The sequence below is a fragment of the Cebus imitator genome, unplaced genomic scaffold, assembly GCF_001604975.1.
Source record: "Cebus imitator isolate Cc_AM_T3 unplaced genomic scaffold, Cebus_imitator-1.0 Scaffold104, whole genome shotgun sequence".
NCBI lineage: Eukaryota > Metazoa > Chordata > Mammalia > Primates > Cebidae > Cebus > Cebus imitator.
Genome location: NW_016107419.1, coordinates 5,683,524 through 5,709,491, shown reverse-complemented (window position 1 = coordinate 5,709,491; position 25,968 = coordinate 5,683,524). Strand labels below are relative to the sequence as shown.

Below are 25,968 nucleotides of genomic sequence, written 5' to 3'. Positions count from 1 at the left end.
GTGGTACATGGCTGTAGTCTGGGGTGGGAGAATCACCTGAGTCTAGGAGGCTGTGGTGAGTTGTGATTGCACCACTGCATTCCAACCTGAGATTCTGTCTCAAAGGGGGAGGGGGAAAAGAAGAATTGATCAATCTGACTTTTTTTTGGATGGAGTTTCACTATTGTTGCCAGGCTGGAGTGCAATCACACGATCTCCGCTCACTGCAACCTGCACCTTACACGTTCAAGCAATTCTCCTGCCTCAGCCTCCCGAGTAGCCAGGATTATAGGCATGCGCCACTACACATGGCTAAATTTTGTATTTTTAGTAGAGACAGCGTTCTCCATGTTGGTCAGGCTGATATCCAACACTTGACCTCAGGTGATCCGCCTGCCTCAGCCTCCCAAAATGCTGGGATTACAGGCATGAGTAACCGTGCCTGGCCCAGTCTGATTTTAAAGTACTCATCTTATTCTACATAGAAAGTAATTTATTATAGAAGGTTATTTATTTCAGGATGGGTGCAGTGGCTCACTCCTGTAATCCTAGCACTTTGGGAGGCTGAGGCAGACAGATGAGTCACTTGAGGCTAGGAGTTTGAGAGTAAGCCCGGCCAACATGGTGAAACCCCCCTCTCTTACAAAAATACAAAAATTAGCTGGATGTAGTGGCACACATTATTTGTTTCAGATAACATTTGTAAAAACCTAACATTGAAAGTCAGTGTGATTCCTTGGAACTAGTTATAGAGCTGGCAAACTTGAGAGTCTACCCTGTTTTTTTTTTTTTTTCCTTCTGAGCTTGAGGGCTGAGTAAAACCCAAGGAGAGCATCATTTTCTGAATACAGTTATTGCTCAGTCTTAGTAATCCTAGGGAGTTTAAAAATTTTTTTTAAGTATGACTTAGTAGTAGAAGGCACTATATTCCTTTTCATACTAGAGTTTCAAGATTTTTTTTATTTTATCAAATTGCTTTGTTACTCTAATAACAATGCTAATGTTGTACCATAATCAAAATGTGCCTTTCATGGTTGATTACAGTATGCCCAAGTAAAAGTCTGTTTTCTTTTTCAGCTATCAAGAGCTTTGTTTCCCACTGTGGTGATCTCCTTACTGAGGAAGTAACTCAGCGTCTTCTTCCACCACTTCCTTGTGCTGTGGATTTGCTAACTCAGTAAGGATCAACTATTTAGATTTGATAAAATTTTCTAAGAGGAATTAGTTACCCTCTGATTCTGTAATATTCCTTAAGCACATTAATAAGGCAAATTTCTATACTTGGTGAATGATTTTGTAGAGGAAGGTAATCAGTTAGTTATATGATTTGTTTTTTTTTTTTAGGCTAGGATCTTGAAAGAAAAATACATATTAAAAGGGAAGGAAAATTTTGGGGGAATAATGTACCTTCCATACAGTCAGATTTAACAAGAAATTAAATATTAATCCACTTAACCTTTTCAGGTATGCATTTTATTGGTTTGTTAGTGTATTTTGTGTTCGTGAGAACCAGATACTTGTTAACAGTTTCAATGTTTTGTTTATATTTTTCATAACTTTGAGTTATACATATATGATTAAAACATAGGGAAAAGCCAATATATAATATCATCACTTGTAATTTCCAAATTAATAAAACATGCAGAAAGTTCTTTTCAAAAAGCATCTAATGATTAAACTTTATATATACAGAAAAATACATTTAAGATGTGGCTTATAAAGTATAGTAATAAAATGTGCACTTGTTAATCCAACACAGTCTGAGCAGAGGTTTGTGAATGTTTCTTCCAAAGGAGCAGACAGTAAATATTTTAGTATTTACAGGCTATGAAGTCTATGTTGCAACTATTCAACTCTCATTGTTGCTCAAAAGCAGTCATAGATAATATTATGGTAAATGAATGAATGACGAATGTGGCTGTGCTCCAGTAAAACTTTTTTTTACAAAAACAGGCAGTGCGTCATAATTTGACTACCACTGGACTAGAGCGTTAATGATACTATTGATGGTATCTATGTGCCCCCCTTCAGCACCATTCTTTCTGCCTTCCTTTAGAAGCAACCACTAATCTGAGTTTTATAGTTGTCATTTCCTTGCATTTTAAAAAAGCGTATCACATATTTTTGTTTCTTAAAATAGTATGTTGTTTAGGTTTGCTTGGTTTGGATCAGGCAAAAATTATTGTCCTGTTTCTGTTACTTGCTCTTGTTATTCAACATTATGTTTCTAAGTTTTACCTATGTTTAAGTTCATTTATTTTGGTTGCTGTATAATATTTAATTGTGTGCATATACAACAACATTGATTCTCTTGTCCATTGGCTTCTGGGTTGTTTCAGTTTTCTGCTTTTAAAGGTAATGCTATGACCATTCTTACTCAAGTGTTTAGGCCTCTAGGGTATATACCTAGTAGTGAAATTGCTATGCTAAAATGTATTTCTATGTTCATCTTCAAAAAATAATGCCAAATTATTTTTCAGTGTTCTGTATTTCTAACAATAGTGTAAGTACCCTTTGATCCACTTTTTCACCCACACTTACTCAGATATCAATTCTACCCCCATCCAATAGATATAAAATGGTATCTCATGGTTTTAATTGTATATCGGTTTCCTGAAAGTTTAAGTATAATTTTATATATTTGTTTTTTTCTCAGTATTCCCCCTCCTCTTCCTATGAAATGTGTGTTCATTCATACTGTTAACCTATTTTTCTTGTCTTTTTGTTGCTTATTTATAAGAGCTTTTTGCTTTTGTTTTTTGTGTTATTTGTTTTTAGAGTCTTACTCTGTTGCCCAGGCTAGAGTGCAGTGACATGATCTTGGCTGACTGCTACCTCCGCCTCTCGAGTTCAAGTGATTCTCCTGCCTCAGCCTCCTGAGTAGCTGGTATTACAGGCATGCACCACCATTCCCAGCTAATTTTTGTATTTTTAGTAGAGATGAGGTTTCACCGTGTTGACCAGGCTGGTCTCAAACTCCTGACCTCAGGTGATACACCCGCCTTGGCCTCCCAATATCTGTCAGCCACTGTGCCCAGCCAGGTTGTTTTTTTGTTTGTTTTTTGAGACAGAGTCTTGCTCTGTTGCCTGTGCTGGAGTGCATTGGTGTGACCTCCACTCACTGCACCCTCTGCCTCCTGGGTATAAATGATTCTCCAGCCTTGGTCTCCCGAGTAACAGATTACAGGCATTCACCACCATGCCTGGCTAATTTTTGTATTTCTAGTAGAGACAGGATTTTGCCATGTTGGCCACACTGGTTTTGAACTTCCGGCCTCAAGTGATTTGCCCGCTTCAGCCTCCCAAAGTGCTGGGATTATAGGCATGAGCCACCGCGCTCAGCTTTTTTTGTTTAAAAATTCTTGCTGGCTCGGGCAGGGGGTTCATGCCTGTAATCCTGGTGCTTTGGGAGGCCAAGTTGGGAGGATTGCTTGAGGCCAGAAGTTCGAGACCAGCCTGAGCAACATAGGAGGGTCTCATCTCAACCAAAACAAAACAAAAGCCAGACATAGTGATGTCTACTAGTAGTCCTAGCTACTCAGGAGGCTGAGGCAGGAATGATTGCTTGAGCACCGTAATTCAAGGCTGTAGTCATGATTGCGCCACTGCTCTCCAGCCTGGATGACAGAGCAAGACTCCAGTTAAAAAAACAAAAAAGCCTTACTGCAAAGTTTTATTTTCTTATATTTCTCTATGAAATGTTTGACGGTTTGTCTTTAAGTAATCTGAAACTGATTCTTCTATTTGGAGTGAGCTAGGGATCTTAGTCCATTTGTGCTGCTATGTTGCTATCACAAAATACCTGGATAATTCATTAAAAAACAGTTATTTATAACAGTTCTAGAGGCAGGAGTCCAAGATCAAGATACCAGCAGATTTTGTGTCTGGTTAGAACCTGCTGTTTACCTCCAAGGTGTCACCTTATTGCTGCATTCTCTAGAGGGGAGGAACTCTGTCTTCTTCACATGGCAAAGGGATGGAAGGGCAAAAAAGGGTTAAACTCCCTCGGTGAAGCCCTTTTATGACATTAATCCATTTGTGAGTGCTTTGCCTTCGTGACCTGAACATCTACCTAAAGGCCCTACCTCCCAGCAGTACTGCATTGAGGATTAAGTTTCTAGTACATGAATTTTGGAGGACACATTCAGACCATAGCAGGATTCTATTTCGTTTTCTTTTTAAATGTGGATAGCAATTGTCCCATACTTTTCTAAAAAAATCCATACGTCCTTCAATGATTGCCATTCATTCCTGTCATGTATTATATTCTCATTTATACAAGATCTATGTTTGTGCTATTGATGTGTTTGTTTATATGCCAACATGTTATCTTTATAATACATTTTATATGTTAGATTGAGCCTTTTGACCTTATTCCTCTTTAGACATATTTTGGCCCTGCATGCACTTTTGATCTTCTATTGAAATTTTATTTGGAGCCAGACGAGGTGGCTCAGGCTGTAATCCCAGCACTTTGGGAGGCCGAGGCAGGCAGGTCATTTGAGGTCAGGAGTTCAAGACCAACCTGGCCAACATGGTGAGACCCCATCTGTACTGAAACAAAATATATATACAAAAATTAGCTGAGTGTTGTGGCACACACCTGTAATCCCAGCTACTTGGGAAGCCAAGGCAGGAGAATCACTTGAACTTAGGAGGAAGAGGCTGCAGTGAGCCAAGATCATGCCACTGCACTCCAGCCTGGGCGACAGAGTGAGACTCCATCTCAAAAAAATAAATAAATAAAAGAAATTTTACTTGAGATTGCATTGAATCTCTGGATAAATTTGAAGATAATTCATAGTTTTATAACACCTGTGAACATGATACATCTTTACTATTATTGAGGTGTTTTACAAAGTTGAATTTTTTTGAAGTAGGTGTATAGTGTGTGTAATCTGTTTATTGCTGCTGTATAACAATGTATTTTTATCCAACCACCTTGCTGAATTTTCTCATGTTAAACATTAATTTGTAGATTCATCTGGATTTTTCCTTTTACAATATTGTTTCTCTGTTCCTTCTGTGCTAACTATATTAGATAACTGCCATTTAAAACTAAATTAGAAATGGTTAAAGGGAATGCTTTTCATGTTTTACTGATAAGAATGATGTTCCCTCCAGCTTTTTTAGTAGATACTCTTATCAGATTAAGAGAGTAGCCTCCTATTCCTAGTTTGATTTGGTGAAAGTTTCTTAAAATGAATGGGTTTTACACCCCATCATGGGTGCAAGTCTAGTCTCAGATCCTTGTGTTGTTACTGATACTAGTGTTGGTATTGATAAAGGGGCTGGTTGGCCCTACCCCAATAGACAGTCTCTTTCTATAAGTCTAACAATACAAATTATCTTTATCCTGATAAAAGACTTATTATACTTACCTAAGTAAGGAGCAGAAAGGCCCTGCTGGGACTATAATCTGCCCTCCTAATGAAAGCAGAAACCAATAAAAATGCTTTTCTAAATTCTTTTGTTTTATTCATCTTTTTTTAAAAAAAATACAGAATTCTCTGAACTAAATTTTATTATATTTAAAATAAGTGAATGTTGCAGGATCTTTAGAAATATAATTTCTTAACATCTCATGAATATGATTGAAATATTTTTTATATGTTAGCTATTTATTTCTAATTTGGCCTTAGAGAAATAAAAAAAATGCCATGGATTTATTCTTAACTTTGGTAACTAAAAAATTCTACTAAAATAAAGGTTTTTGTTTTTGTTTAGAGACACTGTTTCAGTGTGTTGCCCAGGATGGAGTGCAGTGGTGCAGTCATGGAGTGCAGCGGCACAGGATGGCGTTTGAGTCACTGTATCCTCAAACTCCTGTGCTTAAGTGATCATCTGGCTTCAGTCTCCCAAAATGTTGGAATTACAAGTGTGAGCCTCCATCACTTCTGGCCTTACCCAGGTGTTATAATTATGTTTGCTGAATAGTATTTACCAAGCTGAAAGATACTAAATGGAACCAACAGTTAAAAATAATGCAATGATAAGTCAATAGATAACTCTCCTTTCTTCTAGACACTAAAAATAGCAAAGCATTAGTTTCTAGAAATTACAGTTGGCTAGGCATGGTGGCTCACGCCTGTAATCCCAACACTTCAGGAGGCCGAGGCGGGCGGATTACTTGAGCCCAGGAGTTTCAGACCAGCCTGGGCAACATGGCAAAACCCTATCTCTACAAAAAATACAAAAATTAGGCAGACATGGTCTCCCACACTTGTGGTCCCAGCTACTTGGGAGACTGAGGTGGGAGGATCACTTGAGCCCAGGAGGTTGAGGCTACAGTGAGCTGAGATCACACCAGTACACTCCAACCTGGGCGACAGAGCGAGACCCCGTCTCAACCACACCAAAAAATGACTCAACATCGCCAGAATTTATTAGAGAACCTGGGAACCTCATGCTGTAACAGTTAAGCAAATTTATTCCAGTGACATAATAAAAGTAATTTCATTGAATTTCTGTATTGCTAAGGATGAAACCCATGCTCTAGTTGATTACGTACCTTGTTAAGAGTAGTAGTCTTAGCAAATGTTTGTTGAATGAATGAGCATTGGTAAAGCGACGTCTTAGCACCAATAAGAAAGGTGAACAGATGATAAAGAAGAGTACGTGAAAATGAAAGGAGAGAGTGAAGAAAGATCCTAAGATAATTTGTGGCCAGGTGTGATGGCTCGGGCCTGTAATCCTAGCACTTTGGGAGACTGAGGTGTAAGGATTGCTTGAGCCCAGGAGTTTGAGACCAGCCTGGACAACATGGCAAAACCCGTCTCTACCAAAAATACAAAAAAATTAGCCAAGCATGGTGGTCCAAGCCTGCAGTTCCAAGCTACTCAGGAATCCAAGGTGGGAGACTGGTTTGAACCCAGAAGACAGAGGTTGCAGTGAGCCAGGATCATGCTACTGTACCCCATTCTGGGCTACAGAGCTGGACCCTGTTTCAAAAAAGAAAAATCAAGCAGCACTAATGTTTGTTAATAAGATATATAACTTATATGTTAAGATGTTAAGCTGTCAGTTTTTGTATATTGTTACATAACTTAACCACTTAAAATATACTTTTTCTTTTATTTTAAGGCTTTCTTCAATACTAAAAACGTATGGAAGTCCTTTGAAAACACCATCAGTGGTTTATAGACAAAGACTTTATGAACTGTTGGTTTTATTGCCTCCTGAGACCTATGAAGGTATGTGCCTTAGACCAAAAGGTTTTGTTGTTTGTGGCTAGTATAGTTCCCGGAAAGTTATTGTTACTCATTAAGTACTTAAATGAATTATAATGGCAGTTATTTAGTGCCTTGTTTCTAGAAGATTTAGGGAATTCATTTCTAATCCAGGTGTTCACCATTTTATGGTAAATAAATACATTCGGGGTTTTGTTTTGGTTTTTGTTTTAATTTTTTTTGAGACAGGGTTTCACTCTCTCACCCAGGCGGGTGTGCAGTGGTAAGCAATCATGGCTCGCTTCATCCTTGACCTTGGGCTCAAGTGACCTTCCTACCTCAGCCTCCTGGGTAGCAGAGACTATAGGCACACTACCATGCCCAGCTAATTTTTTGTATATTTGGAAGAGATGGGGTTTTGCCATGTTGCCCAAGCTGGTCTCGAACTCCTGGGCTCAAGCAATTCTCCCACTTTGGCCTCCCAAAGTGCTGGAATTGCAGGTGTGAGCTATTGCACCCAGCCTAAAATATGTTTTTTTAAAAAAGCATCAGGCAGTATACTAGAAATTGTATCTATCATATCTTGTTTATCCTAGGATGATATAGTGAAGTAGTTACATTTTTCTTAACTCAAGAACACATATCTGGTAAAGAGTAGAGTCAAGATTAAAACATAAGTTTGCCTCATGCTGTGCTGCTGCCTTTTTTAAGTAACCTGTTTAGAGACTTAACAGTCTGATACGTCTATCTTATTCTGTGCCATCTATCAATAAAAAAATTACTTGTTAGATATCTAGTATAAAGCTGAGAGATAATTTCTGTGTTCCACAGCTCAGATAACTGTTAGGTTGTGACAAAAGCTGTTTTCTTCAGAATTTTACAGTAGTATCTTTAAATTTATTTTCAGACTAAAATAAACTTTTTTTTTTAAAGACAGTCTTGTCTGTTGCCCAGGCCTTGAGCACAGTGGCGTGATCTTGGCTCACTGCAACCTCTGCCTCCCAGATTCAGTCGATTCTCCTGCCTCAGCTTCCCAAGTAGCTGGGACTGCAGATACGCACTACCACGCCTGGCTAATTTGTGTTTTTAATAGAGATGGGGTTTCACCATGTTGACCAGGCTGGTCTTGAACTTTTGACCTCACATGATCCACCCTCCTCAGCTTCCCACAGTGCTAGGATTACAGGTGCGAACTCCTGACTTCAGGTGATCTGCCCTCCTTGGCTTCCCTAAGTTCTGGGATGGCAGGCATGAGCGACTGTGCCCAGCCAAAAGGACTGCTGCTCAACTCTTCATTAAACATTTAGGAATACAAGAATCACTACTTAAAATCTACGGTGTATCTTCTGATAAGTTATGATGTAAGTCTTTTTTTTTTTTTATGTGGGGCCTCACTCTGTCATCCATGCAGTGATCATGGCTCACTGCAGTCTTGACCTCCCAGGCTCAAGTGATCCTCCCACCTCAGCCTCCCAAGTAGCTGGGACTACAGGTGTATGCCACCACTCCTGGCTAGTTTTTTGTTTTTGTTTTTGTTTTTTTGTCATTTTGTAGTGACTAGGTCTTGCTATGCTGCCCAGGTTGTTCTCAAATTTCTGGGCTTAAGTGATCCTTCTGCCTTGGCATCTCAGAGTGTTGGGATTACAGGCATGAGCCACTGGGCACGCCCTGATAATGTAAGTCTTACCCTTTAAAAAACTTGAATTAGAGGAAAAAGTCTTGAAGTCTTCTACTTTTTTTTTTTTTAACTTGGATTTTCTCAGAATTGGGGTTTGGAAATGCAATCAGGAGTCCTAAACGAATAATAAATATATGTGTGTGTGTCAAATCAGTTTCAGAGACAAAATCAGGACTTATTATGAACTTCTGGAAAAAACAAACTCTATGCCGGGCACGGTGGCTCACACCTATAATTCCAGCACTTTTGGAGGCTAAGGCAGACGGATCATTTAAGGTCAGGAGTTCAAGACCAGCCTAGCCAACATAGTGAAATTCTGTCTCTACTACAACTACACAAAAAAAAATTAGCTGGGCATGGTGGTGCATGCCTGTAGTCTAAGCTACTCAGGAGGCTGAAGCAAGAGAATCACTTGAAACTGGGAAGCAAAGGTTACAGTGAGCTGAGATGAAGCCACTGCACTCCAGCCTGGGCAGCAGAGTGGGACTCCATAACAAAATAAATAAAGTTCTGATTTTTATCAGTCACTCCAATGTATTGTCAAAGAGTCAGTTTCTAGGGCATAATAAGAAATTGCTTTTGTCACCTGGAATGTATTTAAGAATTGAAATAACTTTTCTTTATGATTATACAGCAGATGTAGACTTAGAGTCTTAGAGTGACTTAGTTTTCCAAAGGATTGGAGTGAAAATTGAGTTCTTAGTTTTTATTTCCTGTCTTAGTTTTGGTATGGATTTCTTTTCAAATATTTTAATATTCTCTACACTGAAAATAACTCATCAGCAAGTCAGTGATACATTTTTATGCAAAAGTTTATTTGCATTTCAAAATTATCTTAATTACCTTTAGATACTTTTTCCAGGGACAGTTAGCCAAGTAAACACTTTAACTGAGAAGCAGAGATTTTCTAATTTTTTCACACACAGCTGTAGGAACAAACATACCTTGTATATTGTACTACCAACAGAATTATTTTCCTAAGTGTCATATGCTGGCTGTTAAACGTAGACATTCCTTTGAGCAGCTCTCCTTTGCTTCATTAAGACTTCACTGATCCTGTCCACTCTTCCTAATTCATGTTTGTAATCTCTCCCTAAATTAATAGTGCTTTTGTTTTTATCTTTTATGAAACATAATAGTTCCTGTGTTCATATTATATGTATGTATTGGTACCCCATAATGTATACCTTCTTGAAAGGAAGATTAAATATAATAAAAATTTTCATTCCTTATGGCTGAAAAAAAAGAAAAAATGATAAATGTAATAAAAATTTTTCTCTGTAGCATATTAAACACAATTTAGATGGACGAATGATTCAGCATGGTGGTTAAAAGCTCAAATTCTGACAGCCGGATGCAGTGGCTCACGCCTGTAATCACAGCACTTTGGGAGGCCAAGGCGGGTGGATCACGAGGTCAAGAAATCGAGACCATCCTGGCCAACATAGTGAAACCTGGTCTCTACTAAAATTACAAAAATTAGCTGGGCGTGGTGATGCACACCTGTAGTCCCAGCTACTCAGGAGGCTGAGGCAGGATAATTGCTTGAACCCGGGAGGCAGAGGTTGCAGTGAGCCGAGTTCGCGCCACTGCACTCCAGCCTGGCACTTGGCGATGGAGTGAGACTCTGTCTCAAAAAAAAAAAAAGCTCAAATTCTGGAGCCTGATTAATTGGGTTTCAGTCTGGCAGATATGTAATCACTATATGATCTCTGGCAAGTAATAAATTCTCTGTTCCTTTTTCCTTACTTGTAAAACAACATACTAACCTGACCTCATTAGGTTACTGTGAGCGTTATACGTAAAGCTTTTAGGAAATTTCCGGACACATATTAAGTATTCAGTAAGCCAAGCATTGTGTGTAATCTCAGTTTTTGAGGAGGTTGAGACAGGAGGATCACTTGAGGCTTGGAGTTAGAGATTAGCTTGGGCAATATTGTGAGGCTCCATCTCTTAAAAATATGTATATATAAACTTCAATAAATATTTGTTGTTGGCTGGGCGTGGTGGCTCATGCCTGTAATCCCAGCACTTTGGGATTCGAGGCGGGCAGATCACTTGAGGTTAGGAATTGGAGACCAGCCTGACCAACATGGAGAAACCCTGTCTGTACTAAAAATACAAAATTAGCTGGGCATGGTGGCACATGCCTGTAATCCAAGCTACTCTGGAGGCTGAGGCAGGAGAATCGCTTGAACCCAGGAGGCAGAGGTTGCAGTGAGCCAGGATCGTGCCCTTGCACTCTAGCCTGGCCATCAAGAGCAAAACACTGTCTCAAAAAATAAAAAAATAAATATATAAATATTTGTTGTTACTACCGTTACTGCTGCTGATGTTACAGAAGGTGATGGCAAGTAAATCCTTCCTAACTCATCCTTCCACTTCTGATTGGTGGGTATTACCCCAGTCCTCATTTCATCCTGATGCAGTTGCCCAAAGAAACACTTGGAATGGTATAAAAAAATGCTTGTACCATTAAATGGGTACTGCAGCATTTTTACTTATTCCTGCAGTACTTAAGTTACAAACTGGCAAAAGCCATTTAAGCTATCTGGATAAAATGTTTTGATAATCCAACAGAAGTTAGGATAAAACATCTTTGAGGTGATCATTGCAGTCAGTGTGATAAATGGATTAGCTTTTCAGTGTATTTGTTAGAGACAACCATATGTTGTCTCTAGTCTTATGGGAGAACACAATACTCATTTATGAACTAACCTGTACCCACCCTGCCCCCCAACCAAAAAGAAAAATGAGCCCCTTCTAGATCCAACTACCACTTTATATTTTTTTAAAAGTACAAATAGAACAAATTATACCAGGGGCATATAATCATAAAAATTCAGACTGTAGAAAATTGTACAAAACAAATAACCTTGTTTCTTCAAATAAATTACCCATGGGGGGAAGGTATAGGGAAAATATTAAATTGAAAGAGACAAGATAAACTAGCTGCAACGTGTATACCTTATTAAGATCTAGATACAAACATAGAAGCAAGCAAAAACAGGCATTTATGAGATAGTTGGAAATTTGAATGCTGAATGGGAATCTGATTTTAGTGTTTTTTTTTTTTTTTTACAACATGAGATTATGATGGTAGAATTATGTTCAAAATAAAACATTTCACTTCAGTGATGTACAATGAAATATTTGTGGATGAAATGATATGCTGCCTAGGGTTTTCTTAAAAATAATGTGGAGGAATGTGGGATCAGGAATGGAGATGTAGATGAAAGGATATTGTTCTAGCTGGTAAAGATGAAAAATGAGCATATGCTGGAAGAGGCGGAGGCAGGCATCTTAGTACTATTATATATTCTATTTATGTTTGAAATTTTTCATAATAACATGTCTGAGTTTTTTCAGACTAATTCTTTCCCTTGTTTTTGAGGCAGAGTCTCATTCTGTTGCCCAGGTTGGAGTGCAGTGCCTCAATCTTGGCTCACTGCAACCTCCACCTCCTAGGTTCAAGCAATTCTCCTGCCTCAGCCTCCTGAGTAGCTGGGATTACAGGCACCTGCCACCATGGCCGGCTAATTTTTGTGTTTTTAGTAGAGATGGGTTTTGCCATGTTGGCTAGGCTGCTCTTAAACTCAAGTGATCTGCCCTTCTCCGCCTCCCTAAGTGCTGGGATTATAGGTCTGAGCCACTGCACCCCTGGCCTCAGGCTAATTCTTATAAATTTTTTTGGACTGCTTGTTTTAAAAAAAATCTGCTTTTGTAAATCCTCTTTTACATCTATTTTTATATTTTGTATCATGTTATACCATAAGGCATGTATACAAATACACATACTTTGAGATGTTTTTTTAGTATCCATTCTTTTTTTTTTTTTTCCCCAAGATGGGGTTTCACCATGATGGCCAGGCTGGTTTTGAACTCCTGACCTCAGGTGATCCACCCACATTGGCCTCCCAAAGTACCTAGATTACAGGTGTGAACCACCATGCCCGGCTTAGTATCCATTCTTAACCTTGCAACTAGCATTCTAGTCACACAGAGCCAGTCCTAGAAATGGACCAGTCATTTCTAGGGCAATTTTCAAGGATAAAAAATACAATCTTCGGCTGTGATATGTTAAAGTTGGCCAGTGGGTGCATTAAAGCTAAACCTGAGTTTTAAGCCCCATGCTCTCACCAGATAACCAATAGTACTAATTGCTCTTTTTCTGTGACTCAACAGGAAACATCTGTGCCATCATCAAAGAGCTGGCTGCTGACTTGACTGCCCCTGATACCCAGGTGGCAGCATCTACATTTTTACTTCCACCCCTCTGTCATCAGGATGATCTTTTGATATTAAGTCCTTTGCTACAAGAAACTGACCATAGATTTATTGAAGAGCAAGTATGGCCATTTTTAACTCTTAAGTAGATTCAATCTGTGACCAGTGATTTTAAAACCTTACATAGTTTTTTTTCCCTTTTAGCTCCTGCTTGGTAATAGTATTGCTTGCGGAAGTCTTGAATATGACCCTTACTCTGTTTATGAGAAAGACATAGAGGGAGATTCAGTGCCTAAGCCCCTACCTCCAGCACTATCAGTTATTGGTTCTGCAGCCAAACTCTTTGGGGTTGTATGTGCTCATGTGGGAGTAACTCAAAGGTAAACATCTTCAATGTTTCAGTGAATGCATAATAGAGAACTGCTGGGTAAGAAGAACGTTGCCAGAAGATCTCATTAGCTTAAATGATTTCTTATAAATGACAGGTGAAGCTGAAATGAAAGTTCTTGTTTAATTATTCACTTGGCTAATATTTAATAAGATGATTACATACCTAAAACCACTAGAACTATTGTGGTACAATACTTTGCCCACATTTAGCTTATCATCTATCAGAAAATATGAATGAAAAATAGTGACATAAGAATATTGATTTATGAGCAATTATTACAAAGACATATACTAGGTTTTTTCCAAGACTAGGTCTCATAGGCTTTCTTACTTTGGAAAATTTTTTGGAACCATTATGGGTCCAGATATTTGTTTTCAGTTGAGTGGATTTTAAATGGTTTTTATGAGTTCACTTAAAATGGAATTTAGACCTGTGGTTCCCAACCATTTAGGCACCAGGGATCGGTTTTGTGGAAGATAGTTTGTCCATGGGGTAGGGGTATAGTTTGTCCATGGGGTAGGGGTAGGAGGAGGTTTCAGGATAAAACTGTTCCACCTCAGATCATTAGGCGTTGTGAAGAGTGCAAAACCTAGATCCCTCACATGTGCAGTTCACAATAGGGTTCATGCTCCTGTGAGAATCTAACGCTGCTGCTGATCTGACAGGAGTGGGGCTCAGATAATAATGCTCGCTTGCTAGCTGCTCACCTCCTGCTGTGCAGCCCCGTTTCTGACAGTCCATGCACCATTACCAGTCCATGGCCCAGGGGTTGGGGACCCCCTACTTTAGAAAACACACACACACACACACACACACACACACACACACACACACGCGCGCACGCGCGCGCGTAATGGATATTTATTATTAACTTGATCGTGGTCATCTATTTCACTATGTATATGTGAGCAAAGCATCATTAAAAACATCATGTTGTACACCTTATGTATATATGCAGTATTTATTTGCCAATTATACCTCAATAAAACTAGGGGGGAAAGGGTATGACTAACAGTATTGATGCATATTGTGTAGGGATTTCCATCTTATGCTATTGTGTGTAAAAAATTAATAAATACAAGATGTCCTCCCCAAAAAATGAACTTTTGTTTTGAAAAACCAAAGGCTGTTAATAATTTCTTGTTGAGAATGAAGAGTTTAATTAGTAACTGAATATATACATTTCTCAGGCATACAAATCCACTATCCAGGAAATTCTGTTACTGTCTAAAAAACTAAATGGGAAGTGAATCTCTCTCATAGGCTATTCTGGTTAATAGTTTACAAATCACTATTATCCACACTGATTCATTCATTCATTTCTTCCTCTCTCTCGACCAGCAACAATGCTTTTGACTAGATCATAGCTTTTATTACATCTTCTTATCCACTTACATCTTCCAGCGGCTACCAGTTAGAGAATTTACCTTGATCTCTTTGGTGAATACTTAGAAAAATATTTTAGTTTCATCAGCAGTGCCTCTCTGAAACAGGTCTTGTGATAATTTGCTTTTATTGCATAGAAAAATGAATGAAATTTATATTGATTTTTACTAGCTTCAATTTCAAAAGATAATGTTTCTCCCAGAGGTAGCATTTCCTGTATACACTGTAACTATAAGGTTATGGTGATAAGAGAATATATGACTGAATTATTAATGAACAAAAGATAAGAGGAAAATTACAGTGGTTTGGAATATTCAAAGAAAGATACATGGAGAGGATGAAATTTGAATTAGTCTCTACCTTTTTATAAAGCATATACTTTAAAATAATTAATTTGGATTAATATAACAATAACTACTATGGATGAAACAGGGCTGGCCTTTTAAGCAAATGATTAAGCATGCTCTTAAATGGCTCCACTATCTTTGATGGTGGAAAAGCAAAAAAGAAAATACGCTTTTTATAGCCTTTGCTCTTAAAAATGTGATTTTATTATTCTAGAGAAGTTTTCTTTTTGGATTTATTGCCTAATTGTAGTTTCGGGAAGATGCTTTCTTATTAAAATTAATGAAATTTTTAGTGGACTCATACTTTTTGTATCCCCACCTAAATTATAATAGTAATAATGAATATTCAAGGAAGGGTAAGTTTTGTTTGTTTTAATAAAAACATTGAGAACAGATAAAACCAAACCCTATCACTCTGTTTGAATTCTAACTGAAAAAAATGATAGATGGCCAGGTGCAGTTGCTTACATCTGTAACCAAGCACTTTGGGAGTCCAAGCAGGCGAATTGCTTCAGCCCAGCAGTTTAAGGGCAGCCTAGGCAACGTGGCAAAACCCCTTCTCTCAGAAAATATAAAAATTAGCCGTGCATGGTGGTGTGCAACTGTAGTGCCAGCTACTCAGGATTCAGAGGTGGGAGGATAGCTTGGACTGTGAGGTAGAGGTTGCAGTGAGTCAAGATCTCACCACTGCACTCCAGCCTGAGCAATAGAGTAAGACCCTGTCTAAAAACATATATGTATGTATATATAGAATTGGTCTGGCAAGATCCCACATACACAAAATGAGTCATAAGCAATTATCAGCAGTCTCCAGTCGATGTCATTACAGAACCAGAAGAGGGAAACTACATGAATAGGGAAGTTTCTAATTTCCTGTTATCACAGATATGATATTTATGTAAGTTATCAGGCTCTTTCTTTTTTGGCCTTATATTTGAGTTTTAGAGAAGAAAGGTCTTAATTAAAGTATCTATATTTAAACAGCAACTGAATATTTCAAGCCGTTTTGTTGTTATTGTGGTTAGCCTTATGTTTAAACAGTTGTGTAATGTGATTACCCTAAGGTTGGACATAATATGTATGTAATATAAATTAATACACAATTTATTGTGTAATTGTCTTTTAAATTAATTGATTCTATTCTGACTGTAGGATTCTAATGCAAAAATGTTTAAAGGTTAGAAAGTCAAGGTATTTTATACACAAAAGAATAATATTGATCTCAATCGTGTACTGTTGGTGGTTTTTTTTTTTTTTTTTCTTTGAGACAGCTCAGGCTGGAGTGCAGTGGTACAATCTTGGCTCACTGCAACCTCCACCTCCTGGGTTTCAAGAGATTCTCCTGCCTTAGCCTCCCAAGTAGCTGGGATTACAGGTATGCATCACCATGCCTGGCTGATTTTTGTATTTTGTGGAGATGGTTTTTCATCATTTTGGCCAGGTTGGTCTTGAGTTACTGACCTCAACTGATCCACCTGCCTCTGCCTCCCAAAGTGCTAAGATTACAGACATGAGCCACTGTGCCCAACCTGATTGTGGTTACTTTATTTTTTGTTTTGTTTTGTTTGAGACAGAGTTTCACTCTGTCACCCAGGTTGGAGTGCAGTGGGACCATCTCAGCTCCCTGCAGCCTCCGCCTCCCAGGTTCAGGTGATTCTCCTGCCTCAGCCTCCCAAGTAACTAGGACTACAGGCACGTGCCACCACGCCCGGCTAATGTTTGTATTTTTAGTAGAGTTGGGGTTTTGCCACATTGGCCAGGCTGGCCTTGAACTCCTGACCTCAGGTGATCCACCCACCTTAACCTCCCGAAGTTTTGGGATTACAGGTGTGAACCATTGATTCCAGCCTTCGTTCGTGGTTGCTTTTAAATAGATTTTCACCTAATTGCAAAGAATTTCTTAATTCACCTGAGGATTGTTCCACCCTTGACTTGCACATTGGAATTACCTAGACAAATTTAAAAAATACTGAAGATCCTGGTTAGTATGGTATACATACTGTGGTGGTGGGTGCTGAAATTTTTTAAACGCCTTAGGTGATTCTGTTAAATGGACTGCTTCAACAAATGATGTCTGTCACTTGTAAATGGATGGACAGAGAGGAAAAGCTTAAACAGTTGTAATTCTCAGTATTAAAATTTTGCCATTATATACCGTCTGTCTAAAGACTGTATACTGTGTATACACTTTGTCTAAAGGGTATATAAATGTAAAATGTATAATGTAAAATAAATCGGCATTTTCAAATGTTACATCTTCACCCTTTATTCAGTTAACTGTATTTTTATTACATCTAGACTCAAAACTTTTAGTATCTATCATTTCATTCCAAAATGATAATTACAATATTATAATTGATACTACTAACAGTACTAATTGAGTACTACTAAGAATAAGTTATTTCCATCTTCCGGAAGATCAGAATCTTTTTTTGAGATCTCTAAAGGAATTGGTGTCATATATCCTGAATCCTTGGTTAGTTAATAGTGTATTCAGTCTCTTTTAGGACTAGGGGGGCAGAGGATGAAGAAAAATATTTTGGGCTCTGACAGCCCTGTTTTGTAGTCTTTGGTCCATGAATGTGGTCAAGAAATAATAGAATAGGTCAACTTATGTACAATATAACAAAATTCTTAAATGCTTAACCTTACATATTTTTAGAACTTTCAGTGTGATACAATTCCATGATAACAGATGTAGGATATGATCTAATAACGACATTATAGGTTTTTAAACTTGTGAGCTTGATCATACAGTTGTTCTTAATTCCCCTTTGTTGTCCCATTTATCGTCCATAATCTTCCCATAGGGTGCTTTGGGCATAAATAAATATGTTCTTGGGGAAAAAAATGTCTTAAATATGGACTTAAACAATGGACAGAAATTTTTTTTTTTTTTAAATTTGTTTTAGGCAGGGTCTCAGTATGTGACCTAGGCTGGAGTGCAGTGGTGCAACCTCAGCTCACTGCAGCTTCGGTCTCCCAGGCTCAAGCAATCTTCCTGCCCCAGCTTCCCAAGTAGCTGGGCCTACAGGCAGGCACCACTATACCTGGCTAATTTTTTTTCTTTTTAGTGGAGATAGAGTCTCACTATGTTGCCTAGGCTGGCCTTGAACTCATGGACTCAAGCAATCCTCTTGCCTCTGCTGCCCAAAGTGCTAGGATTACAGACAGGCGTGAACCACTGGAAAAATTTTTATATGCAAGATATTTATCATGTTATTTGTAATAAGAAAAATTAGAAATAGCCTAACTGTCCCAAACTAGGAAGTTAGTTAAGTAAATTATATTGCCAGAATATATAATACTAATACCTACTTATAAAATTAATTCACTATGATAGTTAATAAGATGAGAAAATCTCTGATAATGTTGTTTAGGGGGGGAAGTTATTAACAAAGTATATACAATACAATCTATGTTTTCTAAAAATTCATATGTCTGAGGGAGAAAAGACAAGAATAAAGATGTCAAAATGTTAATGGTGGCTCTTATAGGTGATGGGATTTGGGGTAAATTTTATTTTTCTTTCATTGCTTTTCTGAGTTTTTCATATTTATTATGATGAACACAATTAACCTTGAAATAAGGAAATAGGTACTTTTCTAAGTATTCTTAGTGCTCCACCAATTTTTATTACATTTTATTTTTATTTTTGGAGATGGAGTCTCACTCTGTCACCCAGGCTAGAGTGCAGCAGCGCCATCTCAGCTCACTCCAACCTCCACTCCTGGGCTCAAGCAATTCTCCTGCGTCAGCCTCCCAAGTAGCTGGGACTACAGGCATGCACCACCATGCCTGGCTAGTTTTTGTATTTTTAATAGAGGTGGCATTTTACCATGTTGGCCAGGCTGGTCTCAAACTCCTGACGTCAGGCATCTGCCCACCTCTGCCTCCCAAAGTGCTGGGATTACAGGTGTTTGCCACCACACCTGTGTGGTGGCAAAACTACTACTGCTCTACTAAAATACAAAATACCTGTGTGGTGGCAAACTACTACTGCTCTACTAAAAATACAAAAATTAACTAGGTGGTGTACACCTATAATCTCAGCTACTTGGGAGGCTAAGGTGGGAGACTCTTGAGCCTGGGATGCAGAGGTTGTAGTGAGCCGAGATGGCGCCACTATACTCCAGCCTGGGTGACAGAGCAAGACTCCGTCTCAAAAAAAACAAATCTTACCTACTTGCTTTTAAATCCTTTTATTTCTGATTGTAGGCTTCTTATATTGGAACAGCCTTTATTACATTTTATAAATTGATTTTATACATACTGCTTTCCCCAACCCATGTGATGTACACATAGCCTCATACCTTCCTTTTTACTCTTTTAACTTCTTTTACAGTTGGATTTTTTAAAGGCATGATCCTCATGTCTATTCTGATTTGGTAACAAAATTGCTTTTTACAGGACAGCTTGCCTTGTAGCCGCAGCAGAATGATGGAGATCTAGTTTTAAAGGAATTGGGGATTTTATTGAAAGTACATTAAGGTCAGATAAAAGTATATCCATATTTTCATGTTCAGCCAGTCATGCCCTGTGTTTAATTACCTGATGCCGTTGTCGTTTATGATTGTTCAGCAAGCACACCTGACTGCCTACTACATGCCAAACGCAAGATGTTAGGGAGATGAAGATAAAATTAAAAGCTTTACTCTTCCTGCCATCAAGATAATTTACAACTGAAAAAGTTATCTTCAATATTATTTCAGATTTCTCATTTAAAGGGAGAAAAGAGGGAACAGGAAAGTATGGGGCATAAAAGCAGTGTTTTAAAAGATAAATTGATGTTAAGATGGGGTGGTTTATTTTATAGTTACATATATTTAATCTTGACATAAGGAATTAAAACCTCTGTGCTATAAGGACATGAAATACTGTGTATATTTATCTTAGAATTGTGAAAATTGGAACATTTTTCTTAGCAGTAGCAGAGTGGTTGAATAAATTTTAGTACATGTGTATAATGAGATTTGGATTCACAAACGTTATAAAAGAAGAAAAATGACCAGGCACAGTGGTTCATCCCTATAATCGTAGCAATTTCAGAGGCTGAGGTCGGAGGATCACTTGAGCTTAAGAGTTTAAGACAGCCTGGGCAGCATAGTGAGACCTCATCTCTTTAAAAAAAATAGGAGTGTGGTAGTGTAGTCCCGTAGTTCCACGTATTCTGGTGGCTGAGGCTGAAGGATTACTTAAGCCCAGGAGGTCAAAGCTGTAGTGAGCTATGATTGCATCTATAGCTAACCAGAAGCAGCATAGCTCTTTGAATCCCCAACTGCTTTGAAAATATACTTGGGATAATATTATATGTAAAACAGTTTTAACCCTTTCTTTTTTCATTTAATATTACCTTTATTTATTTATTTATTTTAAGATGAGGTTTCACCATCATGGCCAGGCTGGTCTTGAACTCCTGACCAGCCACCTTGGCCTCCCAAAGTGCTAGGATTACATGTGTGAGCCACCATGCCCAGCCCTTAATGTTGCCTTTTTAGCACTTTTTAAATCATTTTTCTTTTCTTTTTTTTTTTTTCTTTCTCTGAGACAGGGTTTTGCCTTGTCACCCAGGCTGGAGTGCAGTGGCATGATCATAACTCACTGTAACCTTGAACTCCTGGGCTCAAGCGACCCTTCTGCTTCAACCTTTGGGGTAGCTAGGACTACAGTCATGTGCCAATATGCCTGGCTAACTTTTTAATCTTTTGTAAGACAGAGGTCTTACTGTGTTGCTAGGCTAGTCTTGAACTCCTTGCCTTAAGCAATCTTCCTGCCTGAAATTAGTAAAAGGCTATGTGTTAAATATAAATTTTTTGTGGAGTTATATCAATATTGAATACATTTGCTGGTATTAACTCAAATTTTAGTTTTCCATTTACTGGAATGTGCAGTGTCACACTTGAAATTACTGCAGTAGTTTAAAGAACCTAAAGTGTGAGGTTTAAATGGTATTGAGGGGCCAGGTGCAGTGGCTCACTCCTGTAATCCCGGCACTTTGGGAGGCCAAGGCATGCAGATTACTTGAGTTGAGGAGTTCAAGACCAGCCTGGCCAACATGGTGAAACTACTACTGCTCTACTAAAAATACAAAAATTAGCCAGGTGGGGTGCTATGCACCTGTAATCTCAGCTACTTGGGAGGCTGAGGTGGGAGACATTCTTGAGCCTGGGAGGCAGAGGTTGTAGTGAGCCAAGATGGCACCACTATACTCCAGCCTGGGTGACAGAGCGAGACTCCGTCTCAAAAAAAACAAATCTTACCTACTTGCTTTTAAATCCTTTTATTTCTGATTGTAGGCTTCTTATATTGGAACAGCTCTTGGACCGTATAAAGCACACAAAAGGAGCTCGTCAGCAAGTGGTTCAGTTACATGTTGTTTCTTCAGTTTCTAGTTTTTTGAAGGTAATTTTTTTAATTTAAATATTTGTTTAATTTTCTAAAAAATCTGTAGCCAGTGAAGTTTATCAGAGGACAATGTTTTTAAAATGCTCTTTTTTTCTTCATTTTTGTTAATCTCCTGATTAACAAAAAGTTTTCAGGATTTGGAATTCTCTTTTTACTTTTTGTCCACATAAAGCTTGTTAGAAATCAAACCTATAATCTCTGCATAGAGCCATGGATTATCCTACTGATCCTGATATCCTGAGCCAAGGATTGATGGACTATAGCCTATGGACCAAATCCAGCTCATTGTTACACTTATGACTTACCATCTCTATGTACAGTAGAATATAATAGACTTTATTAATCACTTACTTTATGGACATCTCTGTTAATGTTCTTTCAAGGACATTTATACCTTAATGATAATTGATTGCCATATTGCTGCTGGGAGGTATAAAATTCTAAAGTGCTTTGTGAAAAAAATGAAATTATATTTATATTAATTGGTGTGGATTTTTGTGTTCTGATTTGTTTTTAAGTAGTAATCCAAGTATGAACATATTTAGATTTGGTTAACCAGAATATACCTTCCAAACTGTATATGAGAATTTACTACAATTATAAGTTTGGGTTGTTCTTTATATATTTCAGTATGTGGCTGGCTCCAAGGGATGTTTAGGTCCAGAAGAAATGAAAAGATTTGCACTAACATTAGTTACAGGAGCCCTAGAAAGTCCCAACGCCTTGCTGAGATGTGCAGCTGCAGAGGCATGGGCTAGATTAGCCCAAGTGGTTGATGATGGAGCTTTTACTGCTGGATTAGCTCAAGTTAGCTTTGACAAGTAAGTGAATTTCTTATTTAATACTCAGGGGCTATGTTTCAAAACTGGGTATAGCTTGCCGGTTTGTTGGAACTAGTAAGATCTTCATTGCGAGATTTAAGAAAAAAAAAAATGGACAGATGTTGACTGCTTTAAATAAAGAAAAGAAAAATTAGCCTGCTGGTCTTGACTCATAAAAAACTATTGCTATTTCAGCTGTAGTCTTTATATAATAAGAGAAAGATCAGTATCTATATAAATGATATAATCGATCATCAATGGAAAGGGATCTAGAATAGTGAAATATAGTTTTATAGCATAAAATATATATGATAAGTACTAAGAACAAGCTATAGGAAAAGTAAAAGGCTGTGGGCTGCAGATCAGCAAACATAAACTGTACTTTCTTTCTTCTTTTTTTTGAGACAGAGTCTCGCTCTGTCACCCAGTCTGGAGTGCAGTGGCACGATCTCAGCTCACTGCAACCTCCACCTCCCGGGTTGAAGCAATTCTTCTGCCTCAGCCTCCTGAATAGCTGGGATTACAGGTGCGCACCACCATGCCTGTCTAATTTTTTGTATTTTTTTAGTAGAGACAGGCTTTCACCATGTTGGCCAGGCCAGTCTCGAACTCCTGACCTCATGATCTGCCCGCCTCAGCCTCCCATAGTGCTGGGATTATAGACATGAGCCACCGTGCCTGGCCTGTACTTTTATCTCTATCAGATCTGTAACTTTCGGTAGGTTACTTTAACCTCTCAGCCATTGTTCCTCTATTCCAGGAGGTACAGCGCTACCTACTTAAAAATGTTAAGGTAAATGAACTAGTAAATATTAAAGTAATATGGGAAAAAAGCCTACAAATAAAACTTTGTGGTTATATGTTATATATGTATAATAGGTTATATTAGTAGTGGTGGTAGTAGTACTGATAGCACTTTGACGTTGGAGTCTACTGAATATGTGTGTCTGATTTGAAGTCTGGAGTCAGGTTATTAGCTTGGCTGTAATCCCAACTCTACCATTTAATAGTGGGTTTCTTTGTGAGAGCTACTTTAGCTATCACTTTGGTTTCCTCATCTATAAACAGGAACTGAGAATAATAGTATGAACTTCAGGGTTGCTGGCGGGGGGGCGGTGGGGATTAAAGAAAGACTAAATGTAAACCACTTAAGTGAGCACACAGTACATAGAAAATTTCTAATAAACGTTAACTTCTCTTACATTTAATTTTATTTATTTATTTTTGAGACAAGGTCATCCTCTGTCACCCAGGTTGGAGTACATTGGTGTGATCATTGCTCACTGCAACCTCAAACTGCTAGACTCCAGCAATACTCCAACCTCAGCCTCCCAAGTGACTAGGACTGCAGGCTTGTGCCACTGTCCAATTAAGTTTTAAAAATATTTTTTTTTTTGAGACAGAGTTTCGCTCTGTCCCCAGGCTGGAATGCAGTGGTGTGATCTGCAAGTGATTCTCCTGCCTCAACCTCCCAAGTAGCTGGGATTACAGGCATGCGCCACCACACCCAGCTAATTTTTGTATATTTAGTAGAGACAGGGTTTCGTCATGTTGGCCAGGATGGTCTCGATCTTCTGACCTTGTGATTCACCTGCCTCGGCCTCCCAAAGTGCTGGGATTACAGGCGTGAGCCACTGGCGCCCACCCCCAAAACTTTTTTTGATAGAGACAGGGTCTCACTATGTTGCCCAGGTGGTCTGGGTTAAAGTGATCCTTCCGCCTTGGTCTCCAAAAGCACTGGGAGTACAGACGTGAGCTACCACACCTAGCCTATTTAATTTTAAAATCAAAGTTAAATTGAAACTCTATGAAATTAAAGTATCTCAGCGTTTGAGTTTTTAAAATGTAACTTAATCATAAAGTAGTAATACTTGTCTTAAAAACTTTGCACACATATATATGAAAGACATTGAAACTGTTCGTACTAAGCTAACCATTAATAATATAAAGACATTTTGATTCAAAATATTTTCCTTTGCAAGATGCCTTTTAGGTTACGTCAGAATTTTTCATTAGTTAGCTGAAAATATATTTCTGAATTTTATAACTATCCATATAAAAAGTTTTGCCTAAGTGACAGTGTACATGCATTAGCTTTTGTGGGTTTTTTTTCCTTTTGCAGTGATTACAATTTTTTTTAATTTTCATATTTACAGATTGAAATCAGCAAGGGACGTGGTTACTAGGACAGGATACTCATTGGCCTTGGCATCCCTGCATAGGTATTTAGGAGGAATAAGTTCTTCTCAACACCTAAATTCTTGTGTTGGAATCCTTTATACTTTGGCTCAGGACAGCACTTCTCCTGATGTGCAGGTGGGTACCTCATGTGATACTTCCCTTGAAATTCATGATTTGTAGATGATGTAGATTATATTAACCATTAATATGATGGTCAATATATTTGCAATATATTCGGAAATTTGCAAATATGGTTTTCCCCCCATAGTAAGTGTCAAAGCCATTGTTAACCTTGATGGATTTTTTAAATTAAAATCTTCCCTCACATTCAGAATGTCTGTAGTCAATTTCAATGTGTTTTTCTGAAAATGTGTCTCTGTTCCATCTTAATAATAGCATTGAGCTGGGCATGGTGGTTCACGCCTGTAATCCCACGGTTTAGGACACCAAGGTGGGTGGACTGCTTGAGCTCAGGAGTTCAGGACCAGACTGGGCAACATGGTGAGACACTGTCTCTACAAAAGATACAAAAATTAGCTGGGCATGATGGTGCACATCTGTGGTCTCAGCTACTCAGGAGGCTGAGGTACGAGGATGGCTTGAGCCGAGGAGACAGAGGTTGCAGTAAGTCCAGATTGTGCCACTACGCTCCAGCCTGGGCAACAGCCAGACCCTGTCTCAAGAAATAATAATAATAATAATAGCATCTACTATTTTAAAGAGCTTAATAGGCACGAGGTGTTATGATACATTCTTCTAAGTCTCATAGTCATTCAGTTAGTCCTCATAATAATTTATTGGGGTATATAGTCCGTTATGGGGAAATAAAACTGAGGCTTGAGAAGCTCAGCAACTTGCTCACAACTGAAAAGCTAATAAATCATGGAATCAGATCAAGAACACAAGTCATAGACTCCACTGTTCTTAACCACTTTACCACATCATTGTACATATCTGTCAATAAAATCATCATTCTCCTATCTTAATCAAATATGGAATGAATTTTATTTCTCCTGTTCTTTTACTCCCCCTCTGTCATCTGTCTCCCTTATTAATGTGTGCCACATTACTATCATAGCTTCCAAATTAGTCACATTTTTAGGTTCTTTTCTAACTCTCTCTAGATACAAGGCTAAATTCATTTTCCTACAAGATTTTCATCTTGCCACCTTCCTGCAGAAAAGCTTGACAAAGGGCTGATTGCTTCGTTAATCAGCTTCTTTATGTCAGTCTCATCAACTGACCCACAGACGTTTTCTGTTACTACCTCAAACTATTGACTTCTCCTACAGAAGATCTACCCGCATGTCATTCCAATGTCTACATTTACATTATTTTCTTTTTTCCTTCTCTCCTTACATGCCTGTTTTATATTCCACGTTTT

The 25,968-nt window shown here is 38.3% G+C and overlaps 1 protein-coding gene across 6 annotated transcripts in view; it reads left to right on the top strand.

Annotated features, from left to right (window-relative positions):
- Window positions 1-25,968, top strand: part of HEATR5A (HEAT repeat containing 5A) — a 131,744-nt gene that overhangs the window by 48,751 nt on the left and 57,025 nt on the right. For 5 of the 6 annotated variants that reach the window (XM_017537605.2, XM_017537606.2, XM_017537609.2 and 2 more), the window contains 7 exons: window positions 1,057-1,156; window positions 7,063-7,172; window positions 13,012-13,175; window positions 13,258-13,433; window positions 21,474-21,579; window positions 22,213-22,403; window positions 24,560-24,719. In XM_017537605.2, the coding sequence (XP_017393094.1) occupies window positions 1,057-1,156; window positions 7,063-7,172; window positions 13,012-13,175; window positions 13,258-13,433; window positions 21,474-21,579; window positions 22,213-22,403; window positions 24,560-24,719 (1,007 nt within the window). The remainder of the gene's footprint in view (window positions 1-1,056; window positions 1,157-7,062; window positions 7,173-13,011; window positions 13,176-13,257; window positions 13,434-21,473; window positions 21,580-22,212; window positions 22,404-24,559; window positions 24,720-25,968) is intronic. The other variant, XM_037741720.1, reaches the window with a different exon arrangement.